Source organism: Podarcis gaigeae (genome assembly GCF_964106915.1).
Source record: "Podarcis gaigeae genome assembly, chromosome: 1".
NCBI classification, from domain to species: Eukaryota; Metazoa; Chordata; class Lepidosauria; order Squamata; family Lacertidae; genus Podarcis; species Podarcis gaigeae.
In genome coordinates this window covers 70,348,515-70,364,443 of record NC_139678.1, presented here as the reverse complement: position 1 = coordinate 70,364,443, position 15,929 = coordinate 70,348,515, and the positions used below count along the sequence as shown (strand labels likewise).

At 43.4% G+C, this 15,929-nt stretch overlaps 1 protein-coding gene across 6 annotated transcripts in view; it reads right to left on the bottom strand.

Annotated features, from left to right (window-relative positions):
- LMO1 (LIM domain only 1) overlaps positions 1 to 15,929 on the bottom strand; it is a 101,421-nt gene that overhangs the window by 17,693 nt on the left and 67,799 nt on the right. For all 6 annotated transcript variants that reach the window (XM_083754985.1, XM_083754988.1, XM_083754984.1 and 3 more), the window contains exon 2: positions 13,185 to 13,398. In XM_083754985.1, coding sequence (XP_083611111.1) covers positions 13,185 to 13,398 — 214 coding nt within the window. The remainder of the gene's footprint in view (positions 1 to 13,184; positions 13,399 to 15,929) is intronic.

Genomic DNA, 15,929 nt, shown 5'->3' with positions numbered 1-15,929 from the left:
AACAAGGGAGAGGATCCTCAGTCCCTGTGACACCCCCCCCCTCGGTCTTTCATACAAAACGCAATCTTGTCACTCATATCAATAGATGGCTCAGACATATTAGTGCAGTATATTCATAAGATCCTCAATACTTAGCCAGCGTGATCCCAACAGGAAGGAATGAGTCAGAGACAAGAGAAGCTTTTATCAGCTTTTAAAAAACTTTTTGTAAAATAAAAGTTGGCAAGCAGCAAATTTTTAAGTACAGATTTATTTTCCCTTATGTAACGGAAGGGCCTAGCCAGCTTGTAAATAAGCTTAGGCTATGCAGATTTAAAATTTAACACAATTAAACTTTTACCCTGTGGTAGTAATTATGCTTAATGGCTCTTACTCTGAACTTAACCATGCCTATTGTCGTCAGCCAATCTGAAAGCAGGAGTTTAGCCAAGGACAATTTTCTGTAGTTTATAGGCACACTAAAAATCCTGCGAACCTAGAATCCCATTGGCTGTTGATGTCATTGTGTATAGTAAAAATTAAAGCTAATTGGCACAGAGGACTGGCAGTGAATACGAATGAATTGATGGGAGAAAATGGAATAAAAGGAAGCACGCTTAGCGGCGTGTGACTGTTGAAGGCGGCTTTTTATTTAAAGACTTCTCTGTTTAGAGCAGAAATCTTTTGTACAGTAGTTTGTGCATGTTTCGGGGGCTGTAGCTATGTCCCAAATCCATGGCGGGTGTGCAGATTTACCTAAGGTTTGGTACTTTGTCCAAAAGGATGGCACAGTGAGCAGGTCCTATGATAAATATGGCAGGCAGACTGGCTTCTTCCAAGGAATAGTAATTGATTCTTTAGAAAGGCACGTTAGATTTAATGCAATTCACTTTCTTAATGAGGACAGTGTTGCTTTCAAACTCATCTCAAAGGGTGTCTTCTTTGTCCCCCTCTCATCCCCACCTCTGTGCCTTCTGTCAGGATGCTTGCTATGTCTGACACTGCCTCACTTCCTCCACTAGAACGGGAACATTCATTACGGCTCTCCACATAGCATGCCTCCAAAAATGGCTTCCTTCTGCCGTTGTGCTCTGCCCTGGCCAACATGCGCAGGAGCTGCACAAATATAAAATGGGGGACAGCTGGCTTGCCGGTAGTACATGTGAAGAGGATCTGGGGGTCTTAGTAGACCACAAGCTTAACATGAGTCCACAGTGTGATGCAGCAGCAAAAATATCCCCAATGCTATTCTAGGCTGCATCAACAGAAATATACTGTCCTGATCAAGGGAAGTAATAGTACTGCTCTTTTCTACCTTGGTCAGACCATACCTAGAGCAGTGTTTCCCAACCTTGGGCCTCCAGCTGTTTTTGAACTACAATTCCCATCATCCCTGACCACTGGTCTTGCTAGCTAGGGATGATGGGAGTTGTAGTCCAAAAACAGCTGGAGGCCCAAGGTTGGGAAACACTGACCTAGAGTACTGTGGGCACCACAATTTAAGATGTTGAGAAGCTGGAACGTGTACAGAGGAGGGCAACCACGATGATCAAGGTCTGGAAACCAAGCATTATGAGGACGCTGGGAATGTTTAGCCTGGAAAAGAGGAGACTGAAGGAAACAGCATAGCCAATCTTCAAATATCTAAAGGGCTGACACATGGAAGATCGAGGAGACTTGTTTTCTCCTGCTCCAGAGGGTAGGACCCAAACCAATGGCTTCTAGTTATAAGAAAGGATATTCCAACAAAACACCAGGAAGAACTTTCTGATGGTAAGAGCTATTCAACAGTGGGATGGACTCCCTCAGAAGGTGGTGGACTCTCCTTCCATAGAGGTTTTAAAGCAGAGGTTGGATGGCAATCTATCATGGATGCTTTAGTTGAAATTTCTGCATAGCAGGGGACTGGACTAGATGCCCCTTGGGGTCCATTTCAGCTCTACAGTTCTATGATTCTATGTACCTGAGATGAACAGAGCAATTATCATAGTGATATTCCAAAATATAAAATGTGATACTGCTAACAATAATAATAATTTAACCACAGAAAGTGTTTCTGTAACCAAATTGTCTCAGTAAATCAGCAACAGCATCAACATCAAAAGAAATTTATGAAAGTGCCCCAATATGCAGATTTCAGTATGAATAGTAATAATAAATCTTACATAATTTCAATATTATTATTATTATTATTATTAATAATAATAATAATAATAATAATAATAATAATTTATTTATACCCCACCCACTCTGGGCAGCTTCCAGCAAAACACCAAAATACAATAACCTATCAAACATTAAAAGCTTCCCTAAACAGGGCTGCCTTTAGATGTCTTCTAAAAGTTTGGTAGTTATTTTTCTCTTTGACATCTGGTGGGAGGGCATTCCACAGGGTGGGTGCCACTACCGAGAAGGCCCTCTGCCTGGTTCCCTGTAACTTGGCTTCTCGCAGCAAGGGAACCGCCAGAAGGCCCTCGGAGCTGGACTTCAGTGTCCGGGCAGAATGATGGTAAAGTACAAATGATTTTTATAATATCTCATTTCTTTCACTACTGTGGATCTAGATAAGGAACAGAAATTGTACTGGAATTACTGCATAAGACAACACATCACATTACACAGCATCTCTGAAATGGGACAAAATTTGACCTTCAATATGTGCCTGCTTAAGAGAAAACAATATTCACATGGCATATCTCTAGGGATTGACGAATCTGCCAATTTTCTGGTTCCTTTCTTTCTTAAAAAAATCTGTTCTCCATCAAGTTCCTTATGAAAATTCTTCTGTATCTTAATGTGAATTTCTCCTAACAAGCAGATTTTTGTTTGTACTTGACTTTCTGGAAAATCTCCCAATGGGGGAGGGGGACTTCCTCGTCAGAGACATATTTAAAAATATCACAGATTTGCTATTGTAATGATGACATGCCTGTCATTGATGCACTCAGCCGCTGAATCTAGTTTTCAGCAGAATCCCCATTTGCTGAACCATGGTATTTTCAAGCTCCAGTTTATCAGAATTCATTGTGCATCCTCCATAGAAACACTACAGCAGCTTTTATGAAGCTCTGCCTATCCAAAGGATCTAGTGCTCCTTGGGCTGTTTGGATAAATATTTGTGTACTTAATTAACAGGACAGCAACCAATGAATTGTAGCATCAAGAAAGTGCAGTGTCTTGTTACAAGCTTTTTCTGTGGTATGATAAAAGGTGACCTAGTTTGAGAGTCTTTTTACACTTTTCCAGTCCGATGAAGAGACAGACGCACAGATGGAACAATATACATATGCTACCTTTTCAGATTCACTCTTTGGCATATGTATGGTAAAGCTCTATAAGGAAGAACACTTACTTCCCATCTACAAAATAAAATGCACCTTTTTAGTTGTGCTAAATGGCAAAAAAACCCCACTAAGGATAGGACCCTGGGCAGCTGCCTTGTTTCACATGAGATCATTTGTCCATCTAGCTCTGGATTGCCTGCAGCAGGAATGACCAACCTATGGCCTTCCAGTTGTGGTTGGACTACAAATCCAACAAATCATCCTGACCACTGGCCATGCTGGCTGGGACTCCAACAACATCTGCAGGGCAACTGATTAGACACCCCAACCTACATTTACTTCCAGTGGCTCTCTGGGGTTTCAGACAGGAGTCTTTCCCTGCCCTACCTAGAGATACAGTGGTACCCCGGAAGTCGAACGGAATCTGTTCTGGAAGTCTGTTCAATTTCCAAAATGTTCAGAAACCAAGGTACAGCTTCCAATTGGCTGCAGGAAGCCAAAACGTTTGACTCGGTGGCATTTGGGATCCAAGGTATGACTGTACTTGGAACTGAACCTGAGATCTTTGGCAAGCAGAACATGTCCTCCGCTACTGAGCTGTAACCCTTCCACATGTATGCTGTTTAACAGTGCCTTGCTTACCTGGATAGTATACATCTTATAAAAGAGCAGTTTTTGCTAGGGAACAGATAGATAATGGTTACTACCCTGGGGTCTGCTTGGAATAGTGATCACCCTTTGAGACAAGCCACCCAGAAGGGGAAGACTCTATCCTTAATAGATGGATGGGGATTGAAGCAGCAGATGTGATTCAATGTATGCAAGTGAAAAGTGAGGCACATTGGGACAAAAAAAACCAACCCTGCCGTGGGTCCCATGGTGCCAACCAGGATAGATGGCCAGCAGAGGAGGAAGAATGAGAGGCTGGGTGTGGCAAGAACTCAAGTGGTGACTTGGGAAAGGGTCCTGCTACAATATTGCCAGAAGATACCAGGGGTGCTGTCAGGGACTGTCCTAAGGTCTACACTGAGGAGGAATGGTGGGAGTCTCCCCCTCCCCCTGCTCCTGATCAGGATCCTGAATCTTCCCAGGAGCAGGAGGACAGTATAGATTTGGAACAGTGGTTTGCAGAGGGACATAGTTCAGAAGGCAGAAGCTGGGAAGTAGTGGATGGGGAACAGCTAGGAGAAGAAGCACTGGGAGAGAGAGAATTAACAGATTCACTGTCTCTGGGAAGCATTCCTCCGCCCAGCCCAAGGACAAGAAGAGCCAAGGACAAGAAGAGGTGGCAGAACAGAAAGCACAGTGGTTGTGTGATCAGCTTACAAGACGCGGTAGTGACATGGGTGACTAGGGAGGAAGTGGGTGGGACCCTTCATTGGGAGCACCTTCATTCCTAGGAATGGATTCTTTGTTCTCTCGCTGTGATCATGAAAGTTTCTAACTGGTAAGAGACTCCTTTTCCTTTGTTCTGCTTACCTACTGCCAAGGGGGTGGGAGAAAACTGATTCCCTCAAGTGCCGACTTGGATAAAATATGAGAGGGACCCCAGGGAATTCCTGCCACACATGATCAATCACAAGACACAGCGCCCACACACCATTTGAATGTCAATGCCCATCATTTGGGGTGGGGGTGGCCCTCTCAATTTTATTGGGGGTGAAGAGACCTTGGCCCCTAGGACTTGGCTCTTATGCCAATGACACATAAGGCGAGGAGCCAGCTGAGGAGAGGCAGCTGACGAATAGCAGGGCTGCAGGCAGGTTCATCTTTATGGCTTTCCATTGGCAGCTGGCTGACCACTGGGGGAACAGGATGCTGAACTAGATGGGCCTTTGGTCTGATATAGCAGGGCTCTCGTTATGTAAGATTCACCCTAGCCACTGTGCGCTTTCAGCTCTCAGTCCTCCTCTCTTCATGGCAGATTTTAAGAAATCAATTACTAATTTCAGACAGAAGCCGTTACATTTCAAAGCAGTAGATTCAAACCAGTGGTGATCTCAATATAAAGCTTCTCATCTCTGAAGAAGGAAGAATTTTACTATCGGGCACTTTATTCTCCATGTCCTCCAGAATTTGCTAGAGCCCGACTCCGTTTCTTTTGAGGAAACCGTGTAACCATTTTACAAAAGAAATCCAGTAAATTTGTACAAATTTGAGTGCTTCATATCAACCACAGGGTTTTGGCTTGCCGGCCACAGTATTAATATTACGCGGGGGAGACACCTGGTGTGTAACTGCTGCAACGAGCATTAACACACAACTTGAGTTTCACAGAGGCTATGCAAACACACATGAACAGAGCAGAGGTCTCTTTGGAGAGTTTAAAAATTATCAGTAGCAAAACAGCAAGTCTGAAAGTGCCAGAGGCAGGTTGGAACATCAAACGGCTGCAAGATTTAGTCCACGCAAGCTTTTCACTTAATCACAAGGCTTTAGGAAATAATAAAAAAGTCAACTAACAAACCAAGTGCAATCTATTTTTGCCTTTAGAGTGTGGAACTTTGACTAGACGGCCTCAGTTAAGATATCATACTTTGGGGAAGGTCTTTGCTTCAAAGTTGCAGACAGTGCAATAGAACTTTTATGCGACCCATTACGCCAAAGCCAGTAGGCTCTAATGGGATGACTGCTACATCTGAGCACGGTAGAAATGGGCAGCTGTAAATTTCTGCTCAGATCTTCGAGCCAAATGTAGGTTAAATGAAAGGAATAGGGAAATCCTTTTATAGAGATCACATTATTATAGCAGAGTCTTCGCCTTACTCCTTATCCCGGTATTGCCATTCTGATGTGGCAAACCCATATTTCGTAGTAAGTCTTGTAGGATAGTATCACAAAAAAGGGAATGAAAAGTGCTATAGCTTCCCTAGCATTGTTTAGGGAAGCATGCTTAGCACCCAAGTGAGTTGGAGACTCGCTTGAGATAAATAACAAAGGTGATGCAAAATTCCTGCCCACATTTGTGGTGTGTGCATGTGTGTAGCTGCTTATCTGGAGAACTCATACAACTGCAGGGAAATCCACAGAGAAGACAGTGTCTATCTCTTTTTTTGGTGCTGGAATCCAGTCAGCCAGGTGCAAACTCCACACCTTGGGACTAGGCAAGGATGCCACTTTGAGAAGTAAGAAGAGTGAGACTTCCCCAATAGCTTATTTTGAGGGTGCCTCATTATGGGAACTCAAATTTATTGGGACCTAATCAATGATACCTCCAGATATTGGGGGCAGGAGGGAAAATGGTCAGTACAATGAACCTCGTCTTATGATTTATTAATTGCATTTATATTACACCTTTTCTCCAAGGAGCTCAAGGTGGCATACATGGTCGTTGCCCCCCCCCCCATTTAATCCCCACAACAACTCTGTGGTGTGCGTTAGGCTGAAGGAAGTAGAGCCAAGCAGGGATTTCAGCCCTGGTCTCCCACTCTAACCACTACACCACATTGCTTTTGCTTCCTCTGAAATTCTACCCAGAAAGCTGGATGGGGTCATTTTGTCCCTGCCGCTTGCTACACCAAACCATGGAAGGTATTGTGCAAAAAAAAGGTTGTGGACTTTTTTCCCACCTACACGCGTGTCGTTAGTGGCTGTGTGTCAGTGACATCCATTGGGACTGCTAGGGCATAATGCAGGAGGCCAGCAGTAGGGGGAGCTAGAGCCAATGGCAAGCAGAGTCAACTACTTTGAGCTTTGTTCCCATCTTCCTCCCTGATGAGCTCAGTGAAACACTGAGACTGAGGATGAAGCTAGCAGCCAGTGCTACCCCCTAAACTGGTTGTAAGTAAGAAGGCAGGCAGGTGGGGGGGGGGGCTAGCTGGAGACGCACAGAGGTTAGTGGGGCAGTACCTATTTTGCCCTAATGGACCCCCCCACTTCATGTACGGTTCTTGTTTTTACCCTCTTACATAGATGTACACCTTAAAAAATATGATCAGATTGATCGCCATCTTCTTTTGGGAAGTTATATCAATGATGTTTCCATCAAAATTCTAAAGACTGGTGCTTTCTATTTAAAAGTTCACTATTTCTGTCCAGTGGTATTTGTTGCCAGTGGCCACAAAACATGACATCTATTTGTGGAAGAAGCCCCATTTGCCTTAAAACGATTCTTGGTTTTACCAAAGTCCGTTCCTGAACACAGAAGCTACAGTCACTTGTATTCATCACTTTGACAGAGTTACTTGAGTCTGACAAGTTTGGCATGCGTACATGCGACATTCAGGGTCTATGTGCAGATCTGTGGTCTGACCATTTAATTTGGTTCCACCGCCCTTGCCTCAAAATGGTAGCCTGATGAAAACTAGGTATTCCCAAGAGCAGCTCTTCTCCAGGTAGAAACGGCACGCTTCCAAGAATCAAGGTCTTACTCTGCACAGACAGTAATCAAAGGAGACACTGCAGCTACTGTAAACACCTTTCACCCACAGTGCTTATGAAGCACTTTGGAAACTGAAACAGGATGTCCACAGAACGGTTGCTGAGGACAGACTAAAATACAGACCGCTGCACTATGCAACTGGCTGAGGGTAGGAAACACAGAGTATTGCTGTTGAGCTACAGTCATGGTTCTTGAGCAATAAAACGTATCATCTCAGGACATGCAGCTAATGGCCAGGATTGCTCTCCTCATCACAAAGAGAAAGAAAGTCAACCCATCATTTCTTAAGTATCTACCTTACGGACTGCCTTCCTCAGGTTACCTTGGGTACCACCTGAGCCCTTATATCCTAGCTCAGTCACTGAGGGCTCATCCATGACTCCATTTGCCCCACTGTCTTTCCCCAGGAAAACCCATAGTTTAGCAGTGAATCAGAACAAATGGCAATCAGCTATTTGTTCTGGTTTAGCAGGTTTTTCTGGGGAAAGTGGTTTAACAGGTTTTTCTGGGGAAAGTAGTGGGTCAAAGGCAAACCACTCAGACCCATGCTTTCTAGGCACAGGGAAAGTGTGGCCAAGCCCTGAGATCATCCAGAGGAATGCTGTTAGTTGTCCCCCATGTTACCAGTAGCAGACCTTGGACTCAGCTATACAGCTGTATAGCTGAGTCCAAGGTCTGCTACTGAAGCTGCAAATAAAATGTTTTAAATGTGCTGTAAAGTGCAATATACAAATGTGATACTAGATGGCGAAGGTGAGCTCAATACATTTTCAATACGTTTTTGTGTACATCCTTGAGGTCTCAAATTTCAGTGGTGTCCTGTGCGACGCCAAAATATAGCACCCTCCACTGGCAGCACCTCCGAGGCTTTTCACCCAATGCAGCTGAATAGGCCCGCAAATCTGTGCTTCATCGGATCCGCCTTTGATGTTACAGACCCCTGACTGGCTTCAACTTGTTCTTGGGCACTGAGTGCTACTAGTCCAATGCCATGGAACACTCTTCTGGCACAGATCTGACAGACAATCCTTACCTTTTGACACTTGGGCGTCTCTTGAAGACCTTTTTAGGCCACCAGGCCCTCACAGTCATTTAAAACCTTCTTGATTAGTCAGTCATTTAATAATTGTTTTGTACTGAGTTAGTGGTGTTTTATGTATTTTTGTATACATATTGTTATAGGAATAAATATATATTGTTAAATGAATAAATACTAATTTATTTGAATACATAGATGTTAAAAGAACTTAAAATGCTGATGAATTTCCACTATGTTTTATTTAATTAAAAAAAAATAACAATCTAATGTGGAAATGTGGAGAACTGAATTTAAGACTGGGAAAATGGGAAACCAAAACTGACAGATTTGCCTATTCCCTAGCTGCCCTACCAGACACTGTCTTTGTTTGCAGAATATTAGCAGCACGGCACCAGAAGCCACAACCATTAGATCTCCCTATATGACAAAATGTTCACGAAACTGTGCCTCGTGCTTTCTAGCTGTTTTACTTGCCTCCTTGTTTCTGGATATAATGGCATCTTTATGGAAAGGCTCTGAAACTGCATCTCAACCGGCATATTTTCCTGCTAAAGTAAATTTAAATGTTAACCTTGAGAATGCAACTACTAATTTTCTGTGGGAGCCTCTATTTCTGTCCTGAATGGAACAAGTTTTACAAGGCATATGACATTCCAATAATGTGCCACTCAGCCACTTAGAGGCATTGTCAGAATACAGAGATGTGTATCCCCCTGCTTTCCCTTCCTATTCCTGCCTTCCCTTTAATTGCAATAAGCCAAAATACAAAAAATAATAATAATTATGGTGAATGGAACTGAAGTCGGCTAAGGCTGGCAGGAAAGGAACATCAGCTCCCTGAAATCGTATCATACAACCTGACCCGCAGCCATGACATGGTTCACGGCGATTGTTTACATGCTTCAGTACAAGAAGCCTCTCCAAAGTATTTCTTTGAACAAATAAAATGGACGTTTGCATAAATCTATGTTCAGATAGCAGGTCTGTGAGGTTCATTTACAATAGCTCCTACAAGAAAGAGCGAGGAGTTATTCATAACATTCAAAAAGGCATTGGGCGGAATCCAGGAAAAGCTAGTTGTGACTACTGAAATGGGACTTGGCTGTGATGAACTAAAATCCTATTTATTTCCATGAGTCTCAACTGTGACAAGTTTTTTCTGGGTTGTGGGGCCATAGCTAATAATCAACTAACCATAATTCCATCTGATAGCTAAGACGAGTGATGCAAATGGCACTCAAAACGGAAGGAGGGGGAGTATGCATGTTGAGATCACACATCTCAACGGAAAAAGGAGACTTGCAGATCTTGCCTCACACAAGAAGCAGGGCAAGTGGAGGCACAAGTCCCTCTCACGGTTGATGCCCTCTACTTTCCTGAAACGCCAGTGCCTTCTTCATTGCGAGCCAATGTGGTGTAGTGGTTAGGAGTGATGGGCTGGGACCTGGGAAACCAGTGTTCAGGCCCCTACCCAACCATGAAGCTCACTGGGTGACCTTAGAAAAGTCCCCATTCCTCAGCCTACAGGGTTGTTGCGAGGGAGGAAATGGGAAGAAGAAGAAACATATACGTCTCCTTAAGTTTCTTGGAGGAAAGGTAGGATGCTAATGTTACATTAAAACAAAAAACAAAGAACAGACAAAGATACCAGAAGAAGAGAGCCAGTGTAGTACAGGTACCAAGGGACTGACTTGTGGACCAGAAACGGTTTACATTTGTCTATTGAGAAGACGGTAGCCTTCCACAGGGTGGAGTGTTCAACAAGTCTTTGATGGATGAGTCCTTTTCCCAGATTGCATCTGTACTGGAAGTATTTTAAAACTGTTTTTATATATATGGAATTGCTTTCAAATGTTTGCATTGTTATTAGATGTGACGTTGTTTTAAACTCTTTTATGTCTTGAACTGTTTTTACATTTTTATGCCTCTGTTCTATAAATGTATATTTTATTGCTGTAATCTGTTCTGGGACCTTATGGTACAGGCCTGGTAAGAAATCTAATAAAGCAAGCAAGCAAACAAACAAGATTCCATACATATGATCCATATGATTCTAATTATACCCAAAGGTAAGATTTTGAGACCTTTCTGAGGGCTGATTTAAAATGAGGGGGAGTGGACATTTTAGTGTGCCAAGGCTGCATTTCCTCTCCAAATCTGTGGTGTTGATTTCTCTCTGGAAAGAGTCAAGAACATTTGCAGCCCTAGTCTTGATACTGAGGGCCAAGGTAATGATGCAAAAGATACAAGCTAACAGGGGGTCACACCTCCAGAGTGTCAGTATTTTGCAGGAGGGCTTCCAGTGCATACCGGAAAGGCAAGTTTGCTCAATTAAAGTGGGTTAAAGGACTCTGTCGCCACGGAGCTACAAATCTATTTAAGAAACAAACAAAAACAATTTTTTTATGGTTAGGAAAGTGACCGGAAATGCGCCGAAAAGTGTGAGCAGAACAAACAATCATCAGAAAGGTGTATAATCACTGTGCAAACAAAGGAGAACGACTGCTCAGTAATGACTGGATATGGTCTAACCTCTGCGTAAGCTTTGTGCAAGCAAATCAGGATGGATGCTCAATAAGAAAGTCATCTGCAGAATCCCCCAGTCTTGAGTGCTACTCATTTATGCCTTAGAACTAGAGCTGGAACCAGGCCACCTTCCCCCACTTTCGCCTATGCTGGCATGACAGCTAATGGCGGATTCCGCCTGCAGTCCCTTGCGTGCCACCTGAAAGGACAGAGAGGTCCCAAATCCCAGAGCTCTGGTACAAAGCGATGCTGGCATTTTGTAGGAGTAAAGGGAATGGCGTGTGTAGGTGTGCTAATGCATTTGAAATGGCAAGAGGGCCTGAGCGGGACAGTCCTGTTCCACCTGCCCTACACAGGATGATGCCTCTTCAGCTACAGCATGGCAGGCCTCTGTGCCAGGGACCAATGCCCTGTTGCAGTGCACTAAGAGTGCCGGGGATATTTTTCAAATGGTATTTAAAAGCTTTTCTGCCATATGCTTTTTTTTAAAAAAACAACAACCCACCTCTGTTATCCTACATGGATACAGCATCATATTTAACAAATTTATTGAGCCTCACGAGAAAGCTGAAGGAGCCATTCAAGCCCACCTAATCCACACAACGGGGCTAAGAATGATTCAATGCATATAAAACATCTTCAGCAAAAGTTTATCCACACACTTTGTATAGGCTTGGTTCACACGATGGCTGCTGAGGTGGAAAATGGCAGTTTTGGAATTTGGAAAGCGGTGTCAGGTAGGACCGTTTACAAGAGCTACGTTATTATTCAGCCCGTATCTGGAAGCAAGGTAAAACCATAGTAAGGCATGCATACCTTTCCTTTATTTCATGATACTATGAATGTTTTGTACAGCCTGTGCTATTTTTCTAGAAAAAGAGGAGCTGGAACTCACCATGAACATCTCCCTCATTCTCTTAGAATGGCAATGGTGCTCACCTGAGAGGTGCTGGAGTTGAGTTATGACAAGTTCTGGCTGAAAAAAAGTCCTGCCTATAGCACAGGGATTGGGAAGACATGGTGCCCTGTATATTGCTGGACCACAGCTCCCATTATTTCAAATCACAGGCCATGAAGTTTGAAGTTCCTGGTGCACAAAATCCGACATCTGAAGGACCACAGGCAGCCCATACCCGTTTGAGTATTTATTTATTTTTAGCTCTTTATTTCTATTTGTATTATCTGAGTATCAACCCCATAGTATATTTGTTGCTGAATTTCACAGGAAACTGATTGTATCTCAATTGTTACTAAATTATGAGCAAAACTTATGCACTTCTTTTACTTTTACTCCCCTCACTGCAGGAAAAAGTAAGCAGTGAAGGGGGAGATCATATTGTTGTTTGAGTGTGGGAATTCTCCTCCTTACCCTGGGCGAGAAAAACCATCTTTTGAAGGTTTCTCAGGATCATGGGAGATTCTGCATTCAAATAACGGAGGGATTCCCCTTTGGTTGCTCAGTACCTATGCAATTTGGGGCCTAAGAAGGGCAAAGGAGGGAACGCTGGCAATCCCAATTCATTTCCCCAATCCCTAGCAACTTTGGCCAAAAGAAATGAGAGACAAATAAGGTCCAACAGGCTTTCTATTTTACTTTACTGCTGAAAATCTAAGCATAATTTCCTTTGAAGGTGCATCAGAATAGAAAATTAACTAAGAAACTTAGGGTGTGAGTGCATTTCATGTGTCTTTTGTTATTTAAATAGCAGTTTGTCGCTTTTTGGGGGGGCAGGTATAACCCTTTCCTCCTGTCCAACAAAAAGCACCCCACCAAAGTTATTCTTCCCGAGAAGTTGGCATAGGTTTGTTTTGTGGGGGTTGGTCTTCTTTGTACAAGTACGCCACAGATTTTCCAAAAGGAAATAAAGTAAACAAACAATAGAGGTACGTCTTAAATGCCCCTGGCAGGAAGAAAAAGAAAGCAGTTTATCGAGTGAGATGCTTATAAGCAGGTGTGGCATAAAACCTAACTTACCTCAGGTAATCTCTGCGGCAGAGAATGAGATTTGCCTTTGTGTAAAGTGTTGAGCCAACCTCTCCCAGGCGACAGTCGCAGCAGGCGCACTTTAGACAATCTTCATGCCAGTACTTATCCAAGGCCTTCAAAAGGTATCGGTCCTTAATCTTCCGGTTGCAGCCAGCGCAGCCCTTTTGCTTCCCTTTCGGCTGGACGGATAACATTGGCACACCTACGAACAACAAAGCACACCCATGAGGACGTTACAGGGAACGTTACTGAGCAGGTTCCTGCTAGCTCTCTGCGGAAATCCCCAGTACAGAATGTTGGCAGGTTCTTGGTGTTTTCTAGCCGGTTGTCCACTAAGTGAACAGACTATCCGAGTCCCGTTTTTTTGCTCTGAGCAACACAATTAGTTGCAGGGATATGGCCATAATTTGCCCCAATAATCAAACTGGCTTGATGCCATGGATTTTGTTTACGTCAAGGATGGGCAACTTGCGGCTTTCCAAATGTTGTTGAGCTCCAACTCCCATCAGTCTCAGCCAGCATGTCCAACAGTCATGATCGGACCTGGAGTCCAAGGACACCCAGATGTCCACAGGTTGCCCACCGAGTTGAGGTTAACCTCTCTGCTACCTCTACTGATTCTTCTGTGTGACTTCCAGAACTACTCCAGCAAGTCTGATCAAAAAGCTTCATTAAAGGGGGGGGGACATTTTAGAAGACAGACTTTATGCAGAGACGACAGACCCATTGATCAGGGAACCAAGAGCTGCTGGGATGTTGCACCTTTTGCCTCTCAAGATAAACATCATTGCGAGGAGAACACCAGCCTGGCCCCCTTCAGTGGGCAGAGAAGGAAAAGCTGCAGTCAGAAGCTGAAAGGCAGCAACAATGACCCATAAGCTGAGGCAGGGCCACTGAGCCACTTTCTGGATGATGTTGGTGTTGTTGTACCCTACCTGGACGAGGCTGGGGTAGCTGGGGCTGCACAGCCTGTCCAGGTAGCTGGAGTCAACACAAGTATTGGGGAGTGGGCAGCTGGGCAGCTTCACCCAGGGCTTCTACTGAAAAGAGTTATGCTAAGGAGGCTGGAGGCGAATTCTTCAAGCATCTGATAATGTTTGGCCAAGGTCAAGTAACAGTTGGCCAGCTGACAATATTTGGTCAATTGACTGGCATGCTAATCCTAGAAGCTTCCTTGGAGCTTCAACCATCAAGGTCAATTGCTGGACCTTGGTCAATACCTGAAGCTGCTTCCGAGTGTAGTGATAAAGTAGTATGCTTCTCAGCATGTCACGAGAAAAGGTATCACATGGGCATTCTACAAGAACGGGCTTTTTCTGCAGTGGCTCTCCATTTGTGGAATGCTCCCCCCAGGGAGACCTGCCTAGTGTCTTCATTATGCATCTTTAGGTGCCAGGCAAAAATGTTTCTCTACAACCGAGCCTTTGGCTGATTAAATATTCTTTGGCATTTTAAATGTGTGTCTCTTCGGTTTGTTTGTTTGTTTTATGCATTTTGTGTTCTCATTTTGTATTTTTATGCTGTGAACCACTAAAGGCAGTACAGTGGTACCTCGGGTTAAGTACTTAATTTATTCTGGAGGTCCGTTCTTAACCTGAAACCGTTCTTAACCTGAAGCACCACTTTAGCTAATGGGGCCTCCCGCTGCCGCCGTGCCGCCAGAGCACGATTTCTGTTCTCATCCTGAAGCAAAGTTCTTAACCTGAGGTACTATTTCTGGGTTAGCGGAGTCTGTAACCTGAAGCATATGTAACCTGAAGTGTATGTAACCCGAGGTACCACTGTATACAAATTTAATAAATAATAGTAATAATAATAATGACACCCATTCTGAATACTATTCTTTTATTCTTGGGGTGATCCCAAAAGGTCCCATTACATACACACAAGATAAAAAGAAGAAAGCAAACAGCACTGTCAAATTCTGGTTGCAGTGAATCCATATATAACTATACCCCAATTATAGCAGAGTAAATAAGTTAGCCAACTGTGTGTGATGATTTCCAGGGTTTGTGTTTTGTTTCTTACAAAATAGTAGTTTCTTCTCTTGCCCCCGGTAGCAAATGTCTTTGCTCCTACTCCTGAATATTTAGGAACCATCAATATCCCTGTTAAAAATGCTTGTTTCCTTGCACTAAAAACAAACTCAACCCCAATGCACTTATTTGGCCTGAGATGAGGAGAGAAGGAAATGGTTGCTAGTAGGATAGTCAAAGGAAAAACTCTCTTGCCAAGTTGAAGTAGTTTTCAGACCAAAGCAGGATATATTATGGAATTATTAACAGACCCTTAACCATAGTGGTTCTAGTTAATCCCGCTATGGCAAGTGACATTTTATGCTTTCCTTAAAAGCAAGGGTGACCTGAGGGTAGCAAATGCTCAACACATAAAAACCGCCACTCTTACAGTAATAATTGCTTTGTCAGAACTGCAAGCGGACAACAACAGCACTTAAGACACTTCAAGACAAACAGGGAGGTATTGATCCATTCGTTATCAAAAATGGCCTCAGTACTATGGAGACAGGTCAAGTAACGTTCAAAAACCCTTGAGACTTAAAAAGAACCCTCTTCACTGAGCCTGCTGGAGTCACAAAAATCCACTTTCAGTGTTAATGCCAGCAACTTTTGACTTTTTTTTTAAAAAAAAGCCTACCAAACTCATATTACTAAGGAAAAATACAACCATGTTCTCAAAAGACAGCACACAATCAATAGTGCCACTCAAAATATG